The following is a 19,341-nucleotide window of genomic DNA, read 5'->3' as shown; positions in this document are numbered from 1 at the left end:
TGCTGCTGTATCTCTTCACATTGCTCCAGGGGATCTCCACACCTTTTGGATGTATCCTGGCAACCATATATTAAATGGCAATTCTGCTATTTGTGGTAGATCTTCCTGACGGCCAGGCAATTTGAAAAAATTGAACTGGTGCACAATATTGAATATAAAATTAATAGGACATTGATCAGTGTAGTTGTAGATAGGTGAACTCTGAAAGTGTTTTGAAAGTGCAGATACCTATTCCTAGGTTACTTATCAAGATCAGAAAGCACCAGTGCCACCTTAGTTGGGAGTGTTGCTCTTGAAGAGTGGCACAGAAAATGTTAAAATAGTTTCACTGAAATTGTAGAATTTATTTTACTAATAAATATTATATACAATAGTTGCTGAAACTTTTTAAGGAGGTAAAAAGTTTGTTGTGATCATATTTCTCTTTCTGAGTTAATTACGTTGATGTCTCACTTTGCAGTTACGAATCCCCAGAAATTGCTCTGAATTGTGGAATCATGTTAAGAGAGTGCATCAGACATGAACCACTGGCAAAAATAATCTTGTGGTCAGAGCAGTTTTACGACTTCTTCAGATATGTGGAAATGTCAACATTTGACATCGCTTCAGATGCTTTTGCAACTTTCAAGGTAACACATTCTGAATTTTGACATCTACTTCCTATCTATATCTCACACCTTCCCCATGAAATTTCAGAAAAACATACAACAGATAACAAATATATAAAATCTCATTACAACAATCTAATATCGGCAGCTAGCAGCCATAGAACAGCATTAACAAAATCACAACAATATCAGCAGTAAAAATACCCTTTAATTTTTTTTAATGACTGCAGGAACGGACAAGCCTTGCATAACTTCCTGAAGGCAAATATAAACTGTTGCATACTTCACATTAATTTTGTGACTTCAAAATATATGCAGAGGTGGTAGGTTGTATCCAACTGCTACTTAGAGTAGACCCATCAAAATTAATGGATCTTAGTCATGTCAAACCTAGCTGGCTATGTAGCATACAGACAAAATTCCTTCCATTATGTGATCTATAATTGGCTGTAGTAACCCATATAAATAATTGAGGAAGACTACATAGTATGGTTATGATAAAGTAATCAGCACCAAACAGAACGGAAAAGGTGAATATTTTCAAGACTGCAGGATTTTTAAGGAAGGCATTTTCCCAGAGCCAAAAACACTACTTCTGACTTGAAACAAAATGGCAGAACATTGGGTACTGCTCAAAAGCAAGCCAATGTGAATTAATTGTTCCACACTGAATTAAAAGTGGGAGGGCCTCTGTCATTGAAAGATAGAGAATTGTAATCAATGTTAGTCCTACTCAAAATAGATCCATTTAAATTGACATGACTAAGGTCCATCTAGGCTGCCATTTAGAAGAGGAATTGCCCAAAAAGAGTGAAATAGTGTCTTTTCTAAAAGTGTGGCTTAAGAAAACCAGAGAAGCATATGAAAAAGGATGCATATAACAACCAGTGGGAAAGGGGGATATAGTGAAGAACTGTTGCACCCTGAACTATAGGGTAGGAATGGAAATGCCATTTAAATAACCGTGTAATCTCTTGTTTTCAGGACTTACTAACAAGGCACAAGTTGCTCAGTGCAGAGTTCTTGGAACAGCATTATGATAGGGTATGTACTTTTATTTCATTTTTATTTTTAATTATGTTGTTATTTAATAATGATAATTATATCCTAATAGAAGTTTCAAGCTGTCCCTTCACAATGTTGCCCAACTGCTATCTGTTCAGTTTTTATTATTCTTATTTCCATATCAATGCAAGTTCAATGTTTGACAGCAAACTGTTGCAACTGCACAGTTCTAAAAACACTGGGAATGAAATTGTATATTAAGAAACCTGTTTCCTTGGTGTGCCGGAATAATCACAAGGGCATGTGTGACAACCGTGCTCCATCTGCTGGTCATATCTGATAATGAAAATGTAAATCTGCTTGTGTTCCCTGTCCAGTTGTTGTCTAAAGAATTGCCTGAAAATTTCCTTCATCCTTTCCACTTGGTTATACAGCAATTGTAGCAAAACACTTGAAATGTTTAAATCCTTACATTATTTCTGTGTTTTATATTTGTGCTTCCAGTTCATTGAAATCATTTGGAATCAGAGTGTTTGTGATAGTTAGATTTTTCTTTCTTTCTCCATTCAGTTCTTCAGTGAATACGAGAAGTTACTCCATTCAGAAAACTATGTGACAAAACGACAGTCGCTTAAGGTAGAGAGATCTTACTGACTTTAATTAGTTTGACATTAGAAAATATTATGAAGAACTTAATTTCAGCAGGTAGGAGCAAGCTAGCTATTCATTCTACGTTGTCTCCTGATCAGTTAAGAAAGTTTTGAAGCATGAGGTTTTATACTTTAGGAAACCAATATTCTAACATTTAATGGTTAGTACAGGTTCTATAATTTCAAGACTTCAAACATATCTTTGCAAATGTTGAGTAAAAACCTGGAAAGTTTTTTTTCCTAAGGTGCCTCATCAATATATTGATATACACATGGACACATACACAACCTTTCCCCCCAAACCTTGATTCATATCAACAGTTTCACTATAAAAACAAACAGCATGATCTAACATTCTGCACTCATGAAGTTCAAAGTGCAGAAATTTCTATGTACACTGGATGACCCCAAGATCAAGTCTTTATGACCCACTGCCCCCCCAGAGCTCATGCTTTGCCACCAATGCAGAACTAGACTAGCGTAGCACATTGAGGTCCTCAAAGTCTTACAGATGGCCATAGTGTGTTTTCTCCTTGTGCTGTAATTCAGAAGACTTGTCAGGATTTTGTTGGACACACTCCCCATCCTTTAAACTCTGGTTTAACTTGGCCACAAGATTGCTTGCACATATTCTCCTGTGTTACCTGCAACATACAGAAAATAACAATGGATTGCATCCAATTTTTCCTGAAGTCATCCAAATTATGCAGACTCAGTAATACTAGTTTAGGTAGCACTAGGATAGAGTTGTAATAGAATATAATACCAGAAATTCTGGCTCTTGAAAAAAATCATTGTGGCTAAAGAACAAAAAGGTTGATTGAGTTTTATAGCCCTTATGGAAAACTTCACCAGTTCCCTTCCACCCCCCTCTTGTTTTTTAGCTGCTTGGTGAACTACTGTTGGATAGGCACAACTTCACAATTATGACAAAATACATCAGTAAACCTGAAAATCTCAAACTTATGATGAACCTTCTACGAGACAAGAGTCGCAACATTCAGTTTGAAGCCTTTCATGTCTTTAAGGTAGAAACAGCTTTTAAATGTTGTTGATAATGGTATTCAAGACTTCCTGTAAACAGAAGGTATCTAATCTTACATTGATCTAATACTACACCAGAGTGGCTTGACATAACTGAATGAGAAGTGTTGGATAACAGGAAAGGATGGGTGGGGTATGTTGTACAAAGCAAATTCTGTTTCAAAGTCAAATTTATTTTTTAATTGAATCCATCTTTGCGGCTGGCTTATCCTTTTTTCCTAAAACATTCAAATAAATATATCAGATGAAGCTATTTTTAAAGCAAACAGATCCCCTACATTTTTCTGAAAAGAAGCCACTTAATATTGCTTGTAATATTTGTTTTTAATATCCTGTGACAAACAAGTTTCTGCATGAATTATTTCATTAATTGCACTAATGAGTATTTTTCAACACAACCCTTTCTAAGCAGTTTTGCTTGGTGCTACTCGGATTGCAAATATGCATATTCAAATGCACTAAATCATTTTGAAAATAGTATCTAGGAACATTTGTTCCATTAATAAGTTAAACTAATGAATTCCAGGAGGGAATAATCCATTCTGTAGATTTAAGTGATGCTTGGTCCTTGTCACTAAGAAGACAGGCGCTAATAATTGCACAAGCATTGCCTGTGGGCTTTTAGCACCTTGTAGACTTGGCTCATATTTAATACTTTACATAAATGTAAATATTCCTCTGAGAGTTAATATTTTCTGATACATTAACTGAGCTTTTCCCATACTGACCATCTTCTTTCATTGCAGGTGTTCGTAGCCAACCCTAACAAGACGCAGCCTATATTAGATATCCTCCTAAAGAACCAGACCAAACTTATTGAGTTCCTCAGCAAGTTTCAGAACGACAGGACCGAGGATGAACAATTTAATGATGAGAAGACCTATTTAGTTAAACAGATCAGGGATTTGAAAAGACCAGCACAGCAAGAAGCTTAATCTCCTATAAACCCCTAAAATATTAAATCCAAATTCAGCATTTGCTGTTAGATATTCAGCATCAGGCACTCTTATCAATTCATGAGGAACATTACTGCTAATCTGCTGTTCAGTGAACAGTGTTTGTTTTTCTCTCTTTTTTTTTTAGTCCAAGTTGACAAACCTAGCTGCTGCTTTCTTGCACAATGTGGACTTTCTTGGTATTTGTGTCTGAATTCAAGCACACTGCTTGTTTTTAGAAGTTTGGGGGGCGGGGGGAGATTGTTGGTTCATGAAAGCAAACATATAGAAGATAGTTTGGGATAGGAAAAGAAGGTATTAGAGTAGTTTAAGTGATGGGGTGCATGCTTGCAAATCTGATTCAATCCGTACGTTTGCACTTAACCTTGTATGAGATGCGAGCACAATGTTATCTGTGCATACTTGGCACCATAGTATAAGATTGTATGCCTTGATTTTAAAAAATGTGCAGTGCTTTATGTGTAATCAAAGGGGAAATGTGAGCTTACTGGGATGAACAGTTGTCTTGCAAATAAAACTGATACTGAAACATAGCAACTTCTAAAGAGTGAAATCTCAGAGTTCATAAGGAAAATGTATATATGCCTTTCACTGCTTTGTAGGTTTTTTTTTTTTGGAGAGAGAGAGTGTGTGTGATTTTGTTGAAAATTGAGTTGTAGACTTGGAAATACATTCTAAGGGTTTTTGTTATTTTTACTTTGAAGGTATTTCAGACAGTAGAGCTTAGCAGTGACACTTTGCATTTCATTTCAACAATGCTTGTTGGTTTCTTTTGTATATAACTCCTAGGCTGCTCATTTCTTTAAAAAGGATTTAATTTGTACAGCAGAGGAATGTTAATGTATTAGTCTGTATCTTTTACCTGATACTGAGTTTTGCAAAATGAAAGCTCATCTGTAATGAATCCTTAGGATCACATGGAAATGCTCATTTCACATTTCTTAAATACGGCAGCATTAAAAAGAAGAAGATCCAGTTTTTCTGTATTCACTGGTTTAATGGGGTGCCATCAGTTAGGGTAGACTAAAATATAGTTCTGGAACCCACTAACCTATATTCTTCAATGTTGGCCTTATCCATTTATATTAGTGCTGTGTTCAGCCAATTGCAAAATTATAAAGATTATGCTAAATTAATATCAGTTTGTTTTTCCTTGTGGGTACATAGAGAATCTCTATTCCTTTCATATAGTTAACATTCGGTAAGGTAGTTGTGATGGTAAATAACTTAATAATTCCCCTTTACTTCGAAAACCATAATTTCATAACTGTCCTAGTGTCAATATCTTGTTTGTTAATGCTGCAAACTATCAGTATTTATTTTTTAAAAAAGACTGATGTTGCACCACTTTTTGTTACTGTGATCATAACAAAAAAAATCTGCTAAATATATCTCAACTATGTTATCAAAATGCTATCTATTCATCTTAATAGTAGTACTGAGATCACAACCAGCCAACCAACTTTATGGATTAGGAGTATGGAAGTTCAAATTCTGCATGATTGAACCTGAATGAGAATGCTCTAAAATTATTTATTGCTTTATAGCTTCTTTCTGGTTAAATTATTTCACAAATGATTAAACTAATCTCCTGATTGACATCTTAGCTAATTTTTACACCTTTCATGAAGGAAGTAGGAAAGTAAATCCAGCAAATAGGATTCTAGTAATATTGGACATCTCAGCATTGTCATGCTTCCTTTAGTGGTCATAACCTGTCCTTTGCAAAGTGATTCATAATGTCTACTGAAAGAAGAAAAAGTAATCATTAAGCCTTTATTAAATCATTTATATAGACAGGCAAAACTGGCCACGGGATGATATTATAGTTCAGTACTCTGTCCTTTTTATATTTTGGTTAATCGTAGTTAAGAAGAGGAAAATATTACTTGGCAAGTTATTCTCCATTATGCATAAGGCTTCCACTTTAGGGGGGAAATGTAGAAATGCTAAAAAGTTATGTATGTGTATATATAAAGAAGTTCAAAGATGGATTTGGATATTGGTTTTGCTTCTCTACTATTTGGCATGGGAGAAAGTGGCTCTAACTTTTTTCAAACATTAATCCTTGGAGTGTTGGCATTCAAAAAAAGTTGTATTTAAGACCATTTGATGTGCTATTCATATTAAAAAAAACTATTGTACTGGAAGTGGTTTCTTATCTGTGTGAAGGCTTAAAGATATTACTAAAAGTTATTTAATGTGAGAAGTGTTTTTAAACAAAAAAGATGTATACAATTGTAATTCTACTTCCACAAAAGCATTTCATTTCTTCAGATGAATGCATTTCTTAGAAGATCTGGCTGGCCCCATAATTTAAATAGAAATAAAATTTTGAAGAAACACAATTGTGTGTTTTATAATATTTATAGAGGGGGGAAGAACCCACCTGAATTGGATTATTTCTTTTAAGAGGTATATATTCTGCACTTCTTGTGAATGCAGTTGAAAGCTTAATGCAATACACACACACACACACACACACACACACACACACACACAGTATATATAAATAGCCATCTACACTTGCAACAGCATATAATACTTCTCCAACCTTTGCATGTTAGGTTTATTTCTATCTTATGTAGAATTTAAATTTTGCTAATAGAACTCTGTTTTTCCCTCATATAGCTAACATCTCCTGGACTGATCTAAATCACAAACTTAACTACCCTGTCTTTCTTCAAAGTTCCCTGGAGATTTATCGTTTGGTAAACATTTATATTTGGGTGAAGATTCTGGGAATTCAGTTAAGACACTCAAGCCCTCCTCATACAACTGCAGCTCCACGAGAGAGGGAATGACTCAAGCCTATTTGGAGAGGTGGATGAGTTTTCCCACCTATCATTCACCATGGCATCTGATGCAATCATACCATGCAGGCAAAGGAAGTGGCACAGAGTATTATGAATAAGATGCTATATTGCATCCTAGGTTGCCATGGCTATTTCCAATCTAAGGCAGCTTCACACACCTACCTTCGGGGGATTTACCCTACCCCATTTATCAGAGGTTCATTTACAACCTTAAGAGCAGTAAAGAGCAGTTTTTCCGGTCTTATCATATTAAAACTAGCTATAGTCTTCTTCATTGTTACACACTTAAATTGTGTATCTTAAAGCCTGATTCAAAGGTTGGAATGTAAAACTTAATGCACCTTTAAATAACATCCTGTTTGTTGAAGTACAGTTCTCATCATTTCTGCGAGATTCTGGACATCCTCTTGTATCTTTTACTGCTGCTCCCACCAGAATCAAGCAGACTGCCAAAATAGCAGGGTATCCTTTGGGCTTAGCTGCAAAGCAAGATATGTCAGATGTTAAGTTGATCTTCACCTCTGTACAAAGGTGCAAATTATATTTAAATCTTCTTAGTGGTAAACCAAATTGGGCTACTCCAAGAGGGAACATTTAAGTTGCTTTAAATTAGGATCTTTCTGAGTGTTCTTAACTTCTTAACCTAGGGGTGGGTAGGGGGTGTCATTAGAAGTCATATATGGATATCTGGTTTTCCCAGCTTTACTACTAATCCTAACCGAAAATACCCTGTGAATCAGCAGGTGCCTTCATTTAGTGAATTATTTTAATACCTTGCCACTCCATTTTGGTAGGAATAGATCCTACTTGGGGTACTAAGTCATCATCTCTCAGTTCCAATCTCTGCTTATACAACTCCTTTCCCCGCTTCTCACCCTTTTATTTATTTTATTTATATCCCGCCTTTCTTCCAGTACAGAACCCAAGGTCTTTGTGGGCAATCTTAGAGGGCTGGGGCCATCACAACATGGCAGTGCACAGGGCAATGGTGGGCAGCTCTTAGCTTTACTTGTATGGTAGAACGCATTCCACCCACACAAAGTTTAGGTTTTTACACACAGACTCACCCCTACATCTTTTCCCATCTCGTATCTAAGCAAGCACGAGCCGTTACCGCAGTTCAATGACACAAATCTGGTCAAGCCAAACCACTCAAGGGTGCAAAGAAGAACTGATGAGAAAGTCCTGAGGTTCCCCAATGCAACATACTCAGGCGTTGCTCTTTGGCTGAGAAGAGGCAATAATAAGCTGAGATGCAATAGTTCAGAATCAACCCACATTAGAGTGGGTAGCCCAGAGCTGCTCCTCTCCGCGATCATGAGTGCCTCCCAACAACATTGACCCCCCCCCAAAGCAATACTTCTGTGGTGTTAGAATAAGCATGACCCTTGAGAGTTTGCTTTGGTTTTAACCCAGTGTCTCCCAAAGTACCCCCTGATTATTATTTTTTAACACTGGTGGATATTAATTCAGCATATGAATGTACATCAACTATGGGATCTATATTTAAAAATAAAATAGGGTGGGAGGTGGACAACAAAATGCTAAGCAGTATGGGTAGATGCAGAACACTTAACAGACGATGAAGGAGGATGGTACTGTGTATGCAGTGATGTAGTGGTAAACTTTGAAGCGCAGGAGCACATCCTAACAGTCCCCATATCCACACACACCCCTCAAGGGTTCAAAACTGCAAGCCACAGTATCGATCAGCTTATTATACACACAAACCACACACCAAAGAGCAACATTAAATAGCATAACACTGAATTTATTAGGATCAACGTGACTGCACTCTTATGCGTAATCTCCCAAGCAGGGCCGGCCCACCCCTGAGACAAAGTGAGGTGGCCACCTCTGAAGGCAGAACCCACAGGGCCAGCAGATTCAGCCTGTGATGCAATGATGATAATAATTAACAATAGCATAAGAAAATACAAAGGGACTTAACTGGTCATAGTCTCTTGCTTGTGCTGATCTCACATCAACAGAGCGGCTGCATTCTTCACCACTTGCTTCTTCCCTAAATCCCAATGAATAACTGTCAGAAAGGGATTGTGGCGCCATTTACAATTGTTAAAACTGCTGCATTTGCAACCCTCCCTTCATAGGCGAGTACATGCAGGTTCATGTCTCCTATATCTGGGACCCAACCTTTGAGGGCATCCCCTGGGGCATGGTGCAGCTCTCAAATGACAATACTTTGTTGCTGGAAAAATACAATTTCACTGCCCAGCAAAACCTTCTGTGGTTGACTGGAATGCAGTGTGACAAGTGTCATGGGGCACGTACAGTATTGGTTAGCACTTGTGAAATCAGTGGTGACCAGTGGTAGTCTTCCTGTGTCATTTTGTGAGCACATTTTAATATGCCTTAAGGCAATTTTTGAGAGCTTTCAGCTGAACCATTCCAGCAGAAGCAGGATGTAGCATTTAAAAGAGATTGGAAATGGGGTGAGAGAGAAAAACGGGTTAGCATCATTGCTCTTTATTTCTTTATTATGCTTACTAAGTCACTTATTAGTGTATTACACTATTTGAAATAGTGTAATATTCATTTACATCCATCCATCCTCCTGAAGAGCTCAAGGCAGTCTACAGTGTTCTCTGCTTCGCTCACCAAGTTATCCTTACAACAACCCTGTGAGGTACACTAGGCTGGGGTAGCCAACATGGTGACCTGCAGATGCTGTAGAACTACAACTCCCATCAGCCCCAACCAGCATGGGCAGCAGCGGACTGGAATAATGGAAATTGTAGTTCAACGAAATCCAGAGGTTACCGTGTAGGCTGCACCTGCACTCGGCTGAGAGATAGTGATTGGCCCCAGGTCACCAAGTGAGCTTCATGGCTGGGTAAAAGGCAAGGTAAAGGACCCCTGGACAGCTAAGTCCAGTCAAAGGTGACTATGGGGTGCTCATCTTGCTTTCAGGCCGAGGGAGCTGGCATTTGTCCACAGACAGCTTCCCGGGTCATGCGGCCAGCATGACTAAACAGCTTCTGGTGCAACGGAACACCGTGACGGAAACCAGAGCACACGGAAACGCCGTTTACCTTCCCGCCGCAGCGGTACCTGCTAGGTTGGCAGGAGCTGGGACAGAGCAACGGGAGGTCACCCCGTTGCGGGGGTTTGAACCACCAACTTTCTGATCGGCAAGCCCAAGAGCAGACAACTCCAAACTAAGGCCCGCAGACCACATGTGGCCCGTCTGAGCCAATTGTGCGGCCCCTGCCAACCCCCGTCGCCTGCTCTTACCAGTGCGGCACGGTGCAGTTGCCCATCTCCGGGTCGGCGTGGCAACAGAAATAGCTTTTGCACATGAGCAAAACATCATTTCCGGTGCACTTTTGGGTCTGCAGAGGCCCATGCGCATGCGCACAAGCTATTTCCGGTGCCACACCGAACTGGAAGTGCACTGGAAAAAGCGAATGCACGTGCATATGGGCACGCACTCCCCCGTCCTCCGGCCCGCCGCGTGATCGGTGCCAGAGGAACCGGTCCGAGGCCGGGTAAGTTTGGGGACCCCTGCCCAAGAGGCTCAGTGATTAAGACCACAGCGCCACCCACATCATGGCTGGGAGAAGGGATCTGAACCCTGCTCTCCCAGATCACACTCCATCTCTCCAACCACTGCATCACATTGTGGCATTATGAGCCTACCATTTTCTCTATTCCGAATTCTTTTCAAATGTGGGTGGGGGATTGGGCCCAGCAACACAACTAGAGACACGCTATTCCTTTCTCCATTGAGTTGTGGGTAGGGCCAGTAAATATCAGTGTTACTGTAATGCTAATAGCAATATGGGGTCAGGAAGCTTATTAGTGACAACATATCTGATGCAAATTACACCAAATTTTATAATGGATTCTGGCTGCGGTACAAGAGGTCTTGAGGAGGCCAACGCAGGTTGACAGTGAACCATTTTTGAGGGCAAGATGGCCACAAAACACTGCAAATTTCTCTCAAGGTCAGGAAGGAGCAAGCTCTATTAAATGTGTAAACGATGGTTGTGAAGTGAAAATGTTGGGTTGCGGGGAGTCTTATTCGCCTTCAACAGGGGGCCGAAACAATTGATGTGCCTGCATGTTTCATGAAAGAGCCAAGCATCTTCTTTTGACGTTCTTGGATCAAGGACAGTCAGCGTTGCCCGATGCTTCCCTTATTGACTGCTTCATCTAAAAAAGTGACAGATTTTAATTGCATTTGCTGTTTAAAATTCAGTTATATTCATTAAAGGAAGTCTGAAGCGGAGGTGAACACGCTGACCTTGACTATGAAAATCCCCTGGCTTAAGAAGCCCACTGGGGATATGACTTACCATTGTATCAGTACTACAGATAGCTGGAAGGGTCCAAACTAGAAAGTGGAATGTCTCTAGCTCCTCTTGATGTAGGTTATCCGATAAATTTGAATTGATCATTTGCTTTTTTAAAAACAAAAAACAGGGCAGGTTCAAATAGAGGCTCACAGCAATACTAATACTTAGCAAGGCATTTATGGTAACTAGGGAAATTTTTAATCTGTGATATTTCAATGTATTTTAATATTTGTTGGAAGCTGCCCAGGGTGGCTGGAGTGACTCAGCCAGATGGGCGGGGTACAAATAAATTATTATTACTACTACTACTACTACTACTACATGTTTACAACAGAACAATTTCACACAATAACTGTCTACTTTTCATTTTAAAATAAATAAATAAAAACCCAAGTACTTGGGAGCTACGGGGCTTACTATTGATTGAAAATATCTCAGCCTGTGGCGCAAAGGGTCAGTGCATCTGGCTGTTAACCAGAAGGTTGGTGGTTCGAGCCAACCAGGAATAGCTGTGGACAGGATTCCTGCATTGCAGGAGTTGAAATGGATGACCCTCAGGGTCCCTTCCAACTAACTCTACAGTTCTATGATTCCATGATTCTTCTCTTGCCTCTTTCCAAAGTATTGCTATCCACATTATTCACTTATTACACACTTCCTTCAATCTCTGCTTCCAGGACCCAAGGATGGAGAAGTGGGAGGGAAAGCCTGGAGACCCAGGAAGACCCAGTGTAAGCTGCAACCCTACTATTACAAGTAAAAAAACAACAACACACATTTATTTCTTAAAAATTACATCCCTGTCTTGTAGAACACAGCAGGGAGAAAGATGGCGATGAAGTGAGAATTGGCTCTGCTCATCATTGGCTCTGGCGCCACCTACTGTTGGCCTTCCTGTTTTCTCCCCCTACCCGTTTCAATGGGCACCAGCCCCCCACTGTTCCTCATCCTTGCCTTCAAAGCCCTACATGGCTCGGCTATCCTGCTACATTCCTGCCCATAGCTCTGCCTCATCACCATCTGCTGTCCAAAGATCTTCTCCCCCCTTAAATTACTCCACCCTTTCTCCCTTGCTGCCCCTTATGCCTGGAAGCATCTACCAGAATGCCTGTGTGGTGTTACCTTTCTTGCTTCAAATTCCTCTTTAAAATCCACCTATTTTGTGAAGCCTCTGTTCTCCGTGCCTTACTATACATTAAATAAATGCAGATTCTTCTCCTTGTTTAACCCTGCCTCCATCTCTCTCCCTTTCTCTGCTAGGACTAGCTCCGCATCTACATTGAATGCTAGATTGTTAAAGCTGCATACAAACCAGACATTTAAAGCACAAAGAATCCTGGGAACCGCAAAATAAAGTTTCCAGGATTTCTTCTTTAAGTGCATGGTTTGCAGCACGTAGCCAATGTCCTTGAGCCATGGAGTTGTAATGGCCCTGTAAAGAGAATAACAACATTCGACATGTTGAAGATGAGTTTTCTGGGTGAACAGATGTTATTTGAAAATGAAGCACTGATGGATCTATTGCCCACAGCAGATAGTGGTTATGTCACCTTTGACAACTGTCTCCACAGCATAATTTGTTGCTGGATTCCAAGAGACCTGGAGCATTCCTTCTCCTCAGAAGATCTTCAGAATAGGCATAATTAAAAGGCATCATCAGTCACTTGGTGAGATTCTCTCCCCCTCAAAATGATATGAATTCCCTCGTGACCATATCCATTTGTCTTTATGCTAGCAATAACCCTGCAGAGCTCTCAGGTAAAAAACTAAACAAAACCCTCATTCATTTCTGGTTCAGAATTTTTTAATAGGCTTTATTTGGTGTGTGGAACAGATGGGTGACTCTGCATTTTGTACTCAGGTAGGGTGTTGTTGTTGTTTTTGCAAGAGACACTATTGCTCAGATTACTGCTTTGTATCACTGTAGTTCTAAACAATCAGGCACTTTAGGTAACTTGAGAAGAGGTCGTAGTAAGCAAAGCAGAATGCCTTCTCACCTCTTTTAATGTAGGCGCCATCCCTGCGGGGATCTCAGTGCTGCACATCTGACAAAAAAAGAAGTGGAGTAGCATTTATTCATCATTTGTTTCCTGCTACGTTTGAGTGGATGAAGTGCCATTGCCTTATATTCTGCCTGCATCTCTGACACACAATTCAGCTGGATGGAATGGATGTATTGCTTTTGGGGTGGAGTGAGAATGGGTGGTAAACACAATCTGTAGGAAGAATCTACAGATATACAAATCTGTAGAATTAGGCCACAAACAGCCTCTCTCTTTTTTTTGGTACAAACTCCACCTGCCTAGTCACAAATTTTGACTAGCTCTGTTTGCTCAGCCATTCTGCAGTATGGTTAGGTTCTCCTATCTATTAAAGGACCTCACTGCTGTTTTCATGCAAGTGTGTTTGCTCATCAGTTAAAACACTTTAGTGTCGAAACAAAATAGAAAATTCTTTCCAGTAGCACCTTAGAGACCAACTGAGTTTGTTCTTGGTATGAGCTTTCGTGTGCATGCCCACTTCTTCAGCGCATGAAAGCTCATACCAAGAACAAACTCAGTTGGTCTCTAAGGTGCTACTGGAAAGAATTTTCTATTTTGTTTCGACTATGGCAGACCAACACGGCTACCCACCTGTAACTAACACTTTAGTGTGTAACTGTCACTTTTTCACTATATGTGAGGCTATTTTGCATACAATTACTTGCATTTCAAGATCATTATGAGATCAGGCAGCAACTCCAAATTCATTTCCCCTAAGGCACAAAACCTTGAAGTTGCCCAATCCCTGAAAACAGGAGCAAAACTTTATTGACCATTTTGGATCCATTATGGTAGCTGCGTAGCCTACAGGGCCGGATTTAGGTATGATGAGGCCCTAAGCTACTGAAGGCAATAGGGCCCTTTATATGTCCAGCTATCCTTTGTCAACAACAAATTGTCGCTTTTTTGTGTTGAATACAACAGAATATATGCTATATGGTAATTTATGGACCTAATAGGTATCTAAAGCCATTTGCACATAACAAAATATGCATTTTATCAAAGTAATTGTTGAACTGAAATACAATTAAGAAGAAGTACAGCGGCACCTCAGGTTACAGATGCTTCAGGTTACAGACTCTGCGAACCCAGAAATAGTACCTTTGGTTAAGAACTTTGCTTCAGGATGAGAACAGAAATCGCGCAGCAGCAGCGGGAGGCCCCATTAGCTAAAGTGGTACCTCAGGTTAAGAACAGTTTCAGGTTAAGAACGGACCTCCGGAACGAATTAAGTTCTTAACCCGAGGTATTAATAGTGAAATACAATTACCTGTACGAAGAAGTATTGGGGGGGGCAAGAGCGTGGGGCCCTAAGCTATAGCTTGTTTAGCTTATACGTAAATCTGGCACTGGCCATTAAACATACAACCATTTGGGATTTTAAAAAAAGAGTTTGGACTCAGCACATCTAATACAAAACCACTTCTGTTAAAAAGGTTTCAAGAGTTAAGCATCCTGTCTCCAACCCGATTCTTGTGGGCGGGAGAAACATAATGCTTGTTGATAGAGGCAAGGCAACAATGAAAAGGCTTCTGAATCATTATTGTTTGCTATTTATAGCACCATCAATATGCTTGGTGCTTTGCAGTTGAACAACAAAAAATGAGACTAACAAAGGAAGAATATCTGTTCAGTTGCATGTAAAGATGGGGGAGAAGTTTGGTTTGAATGTTAATGAGAAGTTAACTAATCCATACTTTCCAAAACAATATGTGATCCAAAATACAACTATCCTTCAAAATTTGCACCTCTCAGAATTTTCTGATGCAGTTTTTCAACCAAATAATTTGCAGGGAAATGTGTATGTTACAGGAAAGTGTGCTTTAAAAAGCATGTATTAGTGAGCACAACATATAAAATGCATTATCTTGGGGGAAAATGTTTGCAAAAATGCGTATATTAGGAGAAATTAGGACTAAACACTGACAAGTTTTCGTAAGGATTATTTCTTTAGAATAAAATAAAATTGCAGATTGAGGCAGAACTGTGAACTGATCTTGAGACGGAAAAAATGAGAAACTGAAATTCATCCCTCTCTAGTTACATCAGGGGATGGCGATTAGAAGACCTTCCCTTGCACATTAAGAGCACATGAAGGAGCACACAGATGTTGTAAAGGTGTGGTGATCTGTCCAGGAACAATTCCATTGAAGCAGAGCTAAGAGTGGTTACCCTGACCTCACTGCTGGTTGCGAAGGGGCCCCCATGGCAGTTCAAGCTTCAGGGGCCCCCAAACGTAGGTCTGCCAGCCGCTGATCTGAACTCCTCTGGACTGAGCATACAGAAATTTGGCAAATTCCCCTTTGGTGTGGCAGATTTTAATACGGCTGCCAGAATGTTCAAATGAGGATTCGGATGTGCCGGAACCATATTTTCCCCATTATCCCACTTCCTTTAGGGCACTGGTGCTGCCTGGGCACATTACTGATGCCCTTAGTTATGCAAAGAGATCCAAGGCTGTAAGCCTTATTATATATGTTATGTAAGACTCCCAGAGTGGCTGGGAAAATCTAGCCAGATGGGCAGGGTATAAATATTATTATTATTATTATTATTATTATTATTATTATTAAGCTAAGGACATCTGAGGTTGAGTGATTACATAGGTTGAGTGCAAAGGCAAAAGCAGACCTGTCAAGTCCAGAAGCAAACATAGCCTTTTCTTAAGAAATTTCAATTGGCCTATACTGTATTCATAGTTTCAAGGTTTGTGGTTCAGACTTGACACAAATGCTCCATCACCTAGGCAATGAAACTGGCTGCCATAGAAACCTCAAGGCTGGATTACTCGTCAGCTGCTTTTTCAGAAAGCAGATGGCTGCCGTTTCGCAGGAGGTATTTAAAGTAGCTGTTATCTTATGGCAGGATGAAATCAACTTCATATGGGTTAAGTCTGTTCATTGAGATTTGTGGCCCATCCTTTCCTGTGGTTTCAGGATAGGCGATACAGTTATATAGGTGCACAGAGATGGACCCCTATGCCAAAAAAAATCCTGAATTTAGTGCTGCACTCTCAAATGTACTTAGTTTGCAAATTTATTAACTAGAGCTTTACCTGTAGATTACTATTTGCTTCTGGATTAATAGGCGTAGATGAGTTTTAAAGTACGATAGTGACATAAAGACCCAACTGCGGCACACACTGACAAGGTTCGAAAAATATTGTGAAAAATCTGGGTGTAAAAGTTATCTGTCTCAACATCAGAAATAACGTTCTGGCAGTAAGGGCTGTTCAACAGTGGAAAAGTCTTCCTTGGGAGGTTGTGGACTCTCCTTCCTTGGAGGTTTTTAAGCAGAGGTTGGATGGCCATCTGTCATGGATGCTTTAGCTGAGATATCTGCATTGCAGAGGGTTGGACTAGATGACCCCTGGGGTCCCTTCCAACTCTACAATTCTATGATTCTATATGTCACCTCTTGCTTTGGCTGGACACTCTTCAGTTACTTCTGGTCCTTATTGCTAGAAAGAAAACAACTCTGGTTTCACCATGAAATGCAAAAGATCTAGGTTTAGGTATAAAACTGAAGTTTCTTTTTTATTAGATTTGACACATGGGATTTGGATTTCAGTTTTAATCCGAACTTTCAGCGCAGATGAGAAAAAGATAAAAAGCTCTGATAGCATAGGGCTGCCATATGTCCAGAATTTCCCGGACATAGCTGGATTTGGCCATCGGAAACAGCGCCTGAGCAGAAATTGCTTAAATGTAGGGGGAAATCCGGATGTATGACAACCCATGTTGGACGTGTAGATTTTGGCGAATTTACTTTTAAAAAAGCTCAACTACTTTGCCAAAAATAGCTCAACAACTTTTGTGTCTGCATTTTCACTTTTTGAAATATGGCAACCCTGTGATAGCAGGTTTTTTAATTAATGGTACTCCCATAGTGTAATCAAAACAAAACAATGGCTTTTCCCTTCCTACCTCTGAGAAACAACTCGTATTAGCAACAAGGAAGAAAAAAACTAACCAATGTTTACTCAGGAGTTCCATTGAATTAAACAGGGCTTGCAATCCCATGCCTACTTCTCTGGAAAAAAGTGCTTTAGGACTAAATGGGACTTACTTCTGAGCAGACATGCAAACAGACATGACAACTCTCCTGCTGAAATTAATGGCACTTCAACTACTTAACAGGCTAGATCATGTCCTATGCGATTTGCCCTCCTTATACAGAAGTTACAAGTGTGAATGGCATTACACATACCCAAATTTAACACAAAGAGACTTGAACGGATGCAACAAAATAAATTACAGTATATTGGATCCTGAGCCCCAGGTGGCTGAAACACAGCTGCTTAGAAGCACCCACCTAGAGGCTAAAACATCAATTTCATTATAATGTTGGAGGCTGCAGAAACTTTTCTCCCAGCAGAGGAATCAGTAAAAGTGATGGGCAAAATCCAGGTAAGGCGAACCTTCCCATGTTGCTAGTAGTAGCCCTGGTTTATCAAGACCTTGAGCAAGAACACATCCATCACCTTCTTGATCTGCTCTTTGGTTTTGATTGCATGATAATGGAGTTAAGTGAAGTGTGCATGTTTAAAATAGCTCAATGTATGCATTACCTGGAATGCAACTTTGTTGGATTCCTGTCCTTGCATCAGAGCCGTCTCATCCATAGAGGCCGGTGGCGCGGCGCGCCAGGGCGCAGGGCACCCCAGGGGCGCCCCCGCGAGCCCACCGGCATACCGGGCTCCCCCTCCCCAACCCGCCCCGCCCCCACGGGCAGGCGCGCACTCGCGCGCCGGCGGGCGGGCGGGCTGTAAGCCGCCCGCCCTCGCCTCGCGGAGCCCCAGCCTGCCGCCTCTCCGCCCGCCTCCCTCCCGCGCTGGCCGCCCCTCGGGAGGGGGGGGTGGGCGAGCGGGGATGAGAGGCGTGGCGTTGGAGCGGGCGCCCGCGCTCCGGCGGGCGGAGGATGAGGGGCGGGCGGGCGCTCGCGCACCGGCGGGAGGGCTGTAAGCCGCCCGCCCTCGCCTCGCGGAGCCCCAGCTGGAGCGCTGAAGCGGCGCGGGGCTTTGCGCGACCTTCCAGCACTCCAGCTGGGGCTCTGGGAGGCGAGGGCGGCCGGCTTGCAGCCCGCCCGCCGGAGCGCGGGCGCCCGCTCCAACGCCACGCCTCTCATCCCCGCTCGCCCACCCCCCCTCCCGAGGGGCGGCCAGCGCGGGAGGGAGGCGGGCGGAGAGGCGGCAGGCTGGGGGCGCCGAGGGATCGCTGCGCCAGGGCGGCAGATCCCTCTAAGACGGGCCTGCCTTGCATGCTTCACTTTGAAAGAAAATTGGTCCATTCTCTTATCAGTTGGTCTATCACAGATACATGATTTCATTACTTTTACAGAGGACAACTGGATGGGAATTGCTCTGTGGCTGCTGGAGTTCACATGCACAGATTAATTAAAATTGCCCTATCAATGGGACAGTTGCATGTTCAGGTTGGACTAGCTAATCCTCATGGTCCCCTGCCTGAGAGTGCTCCAACTGGAGAACAGCCTTTACTAAAAGGTGTCATGGGTTTTGAAGACGCTTGAACCCAGGACGAAAGGGAGAAACGTGCTAAGAGGAAGGCACATTTGGCAAACCCTCACCATGATCGAAACTCCCACCCGGAAACCTATGTCCCCAGTGTGGAAGGACATGTGGATCCAGAGATTGGCCTCCACAGTCACTTATGGACTCATTTTAAAACCGTTTTAATGGAAGACAATCTTGCTCAGCCAAGACTGATCGCCAAAGAAGAAGCCAGGACTTTTGTTGGGGGGACGGGACAGAACCAACGTGATTGGTCTGTTAGTGAAATATGTCTATTGTTTTACTTGATCTTATTTCCATTGTTTTTACTTGATCATATACTTGCTGCTAGATGAGGCCAAAAGGCCTGTCTAGTCCAGCGACCTGTTCTT

The 19,341-nt window shown here is 41.3% G+C and overlaps 1 protein-coding gene across 1 annotated transcript in view; it reads left to right on the top strand.

Moving 5' to 3' along the window:
* Positions 1-6,413, top strand: part of CAB39 (calcium binding protein 39) — a 50,786-nt gene extending 44,373 nt beyond the window's left edge. Inside the window, exons 5-9 of the mRNA XM_033150225.1 lie at positions 461-629; positions 1,593-1,652; positions 2,184-2,249; positions 3,148-3,291; positions 4,054-6,413. Of these exons, the coding sequence (XP_033006116.1) occupies positions 461-629; positions 1,593-1,652; positions 2,184-2,249; positions 3,148-3,291; positions 4,054-4,242 (628 nt within the window). The 3' untranslated portion in view covers positions 4,243-6,413. The remainder of the gene's footprint in view (positions 1-460; positions 630-1,592; positions 1,653-2,183; positions 2,250-3,147; positions 3,292-4,053) is intronic.
* Positions 6,414-19,341: the final 12,928 nt, after the last annotated feature.

This window comes from Lacerta agilis, chromosome 5 (assembly GCF_009819535.1).
Source record: "Lacerta agilis isolate rLacAgi1 chromosome 5, rLacAgi1.pri, whole genome shotgun sequence".
Classification (NCBI taxonomy): Eukaryota; Metazoa; Chordata; class Lepidosauria; order Squamata; family Lacertidae; genus Lacerta; species Lacerta agilis.
This window is presented reverse-complemented; position numbering and strand designations above follow the sequence as displayed.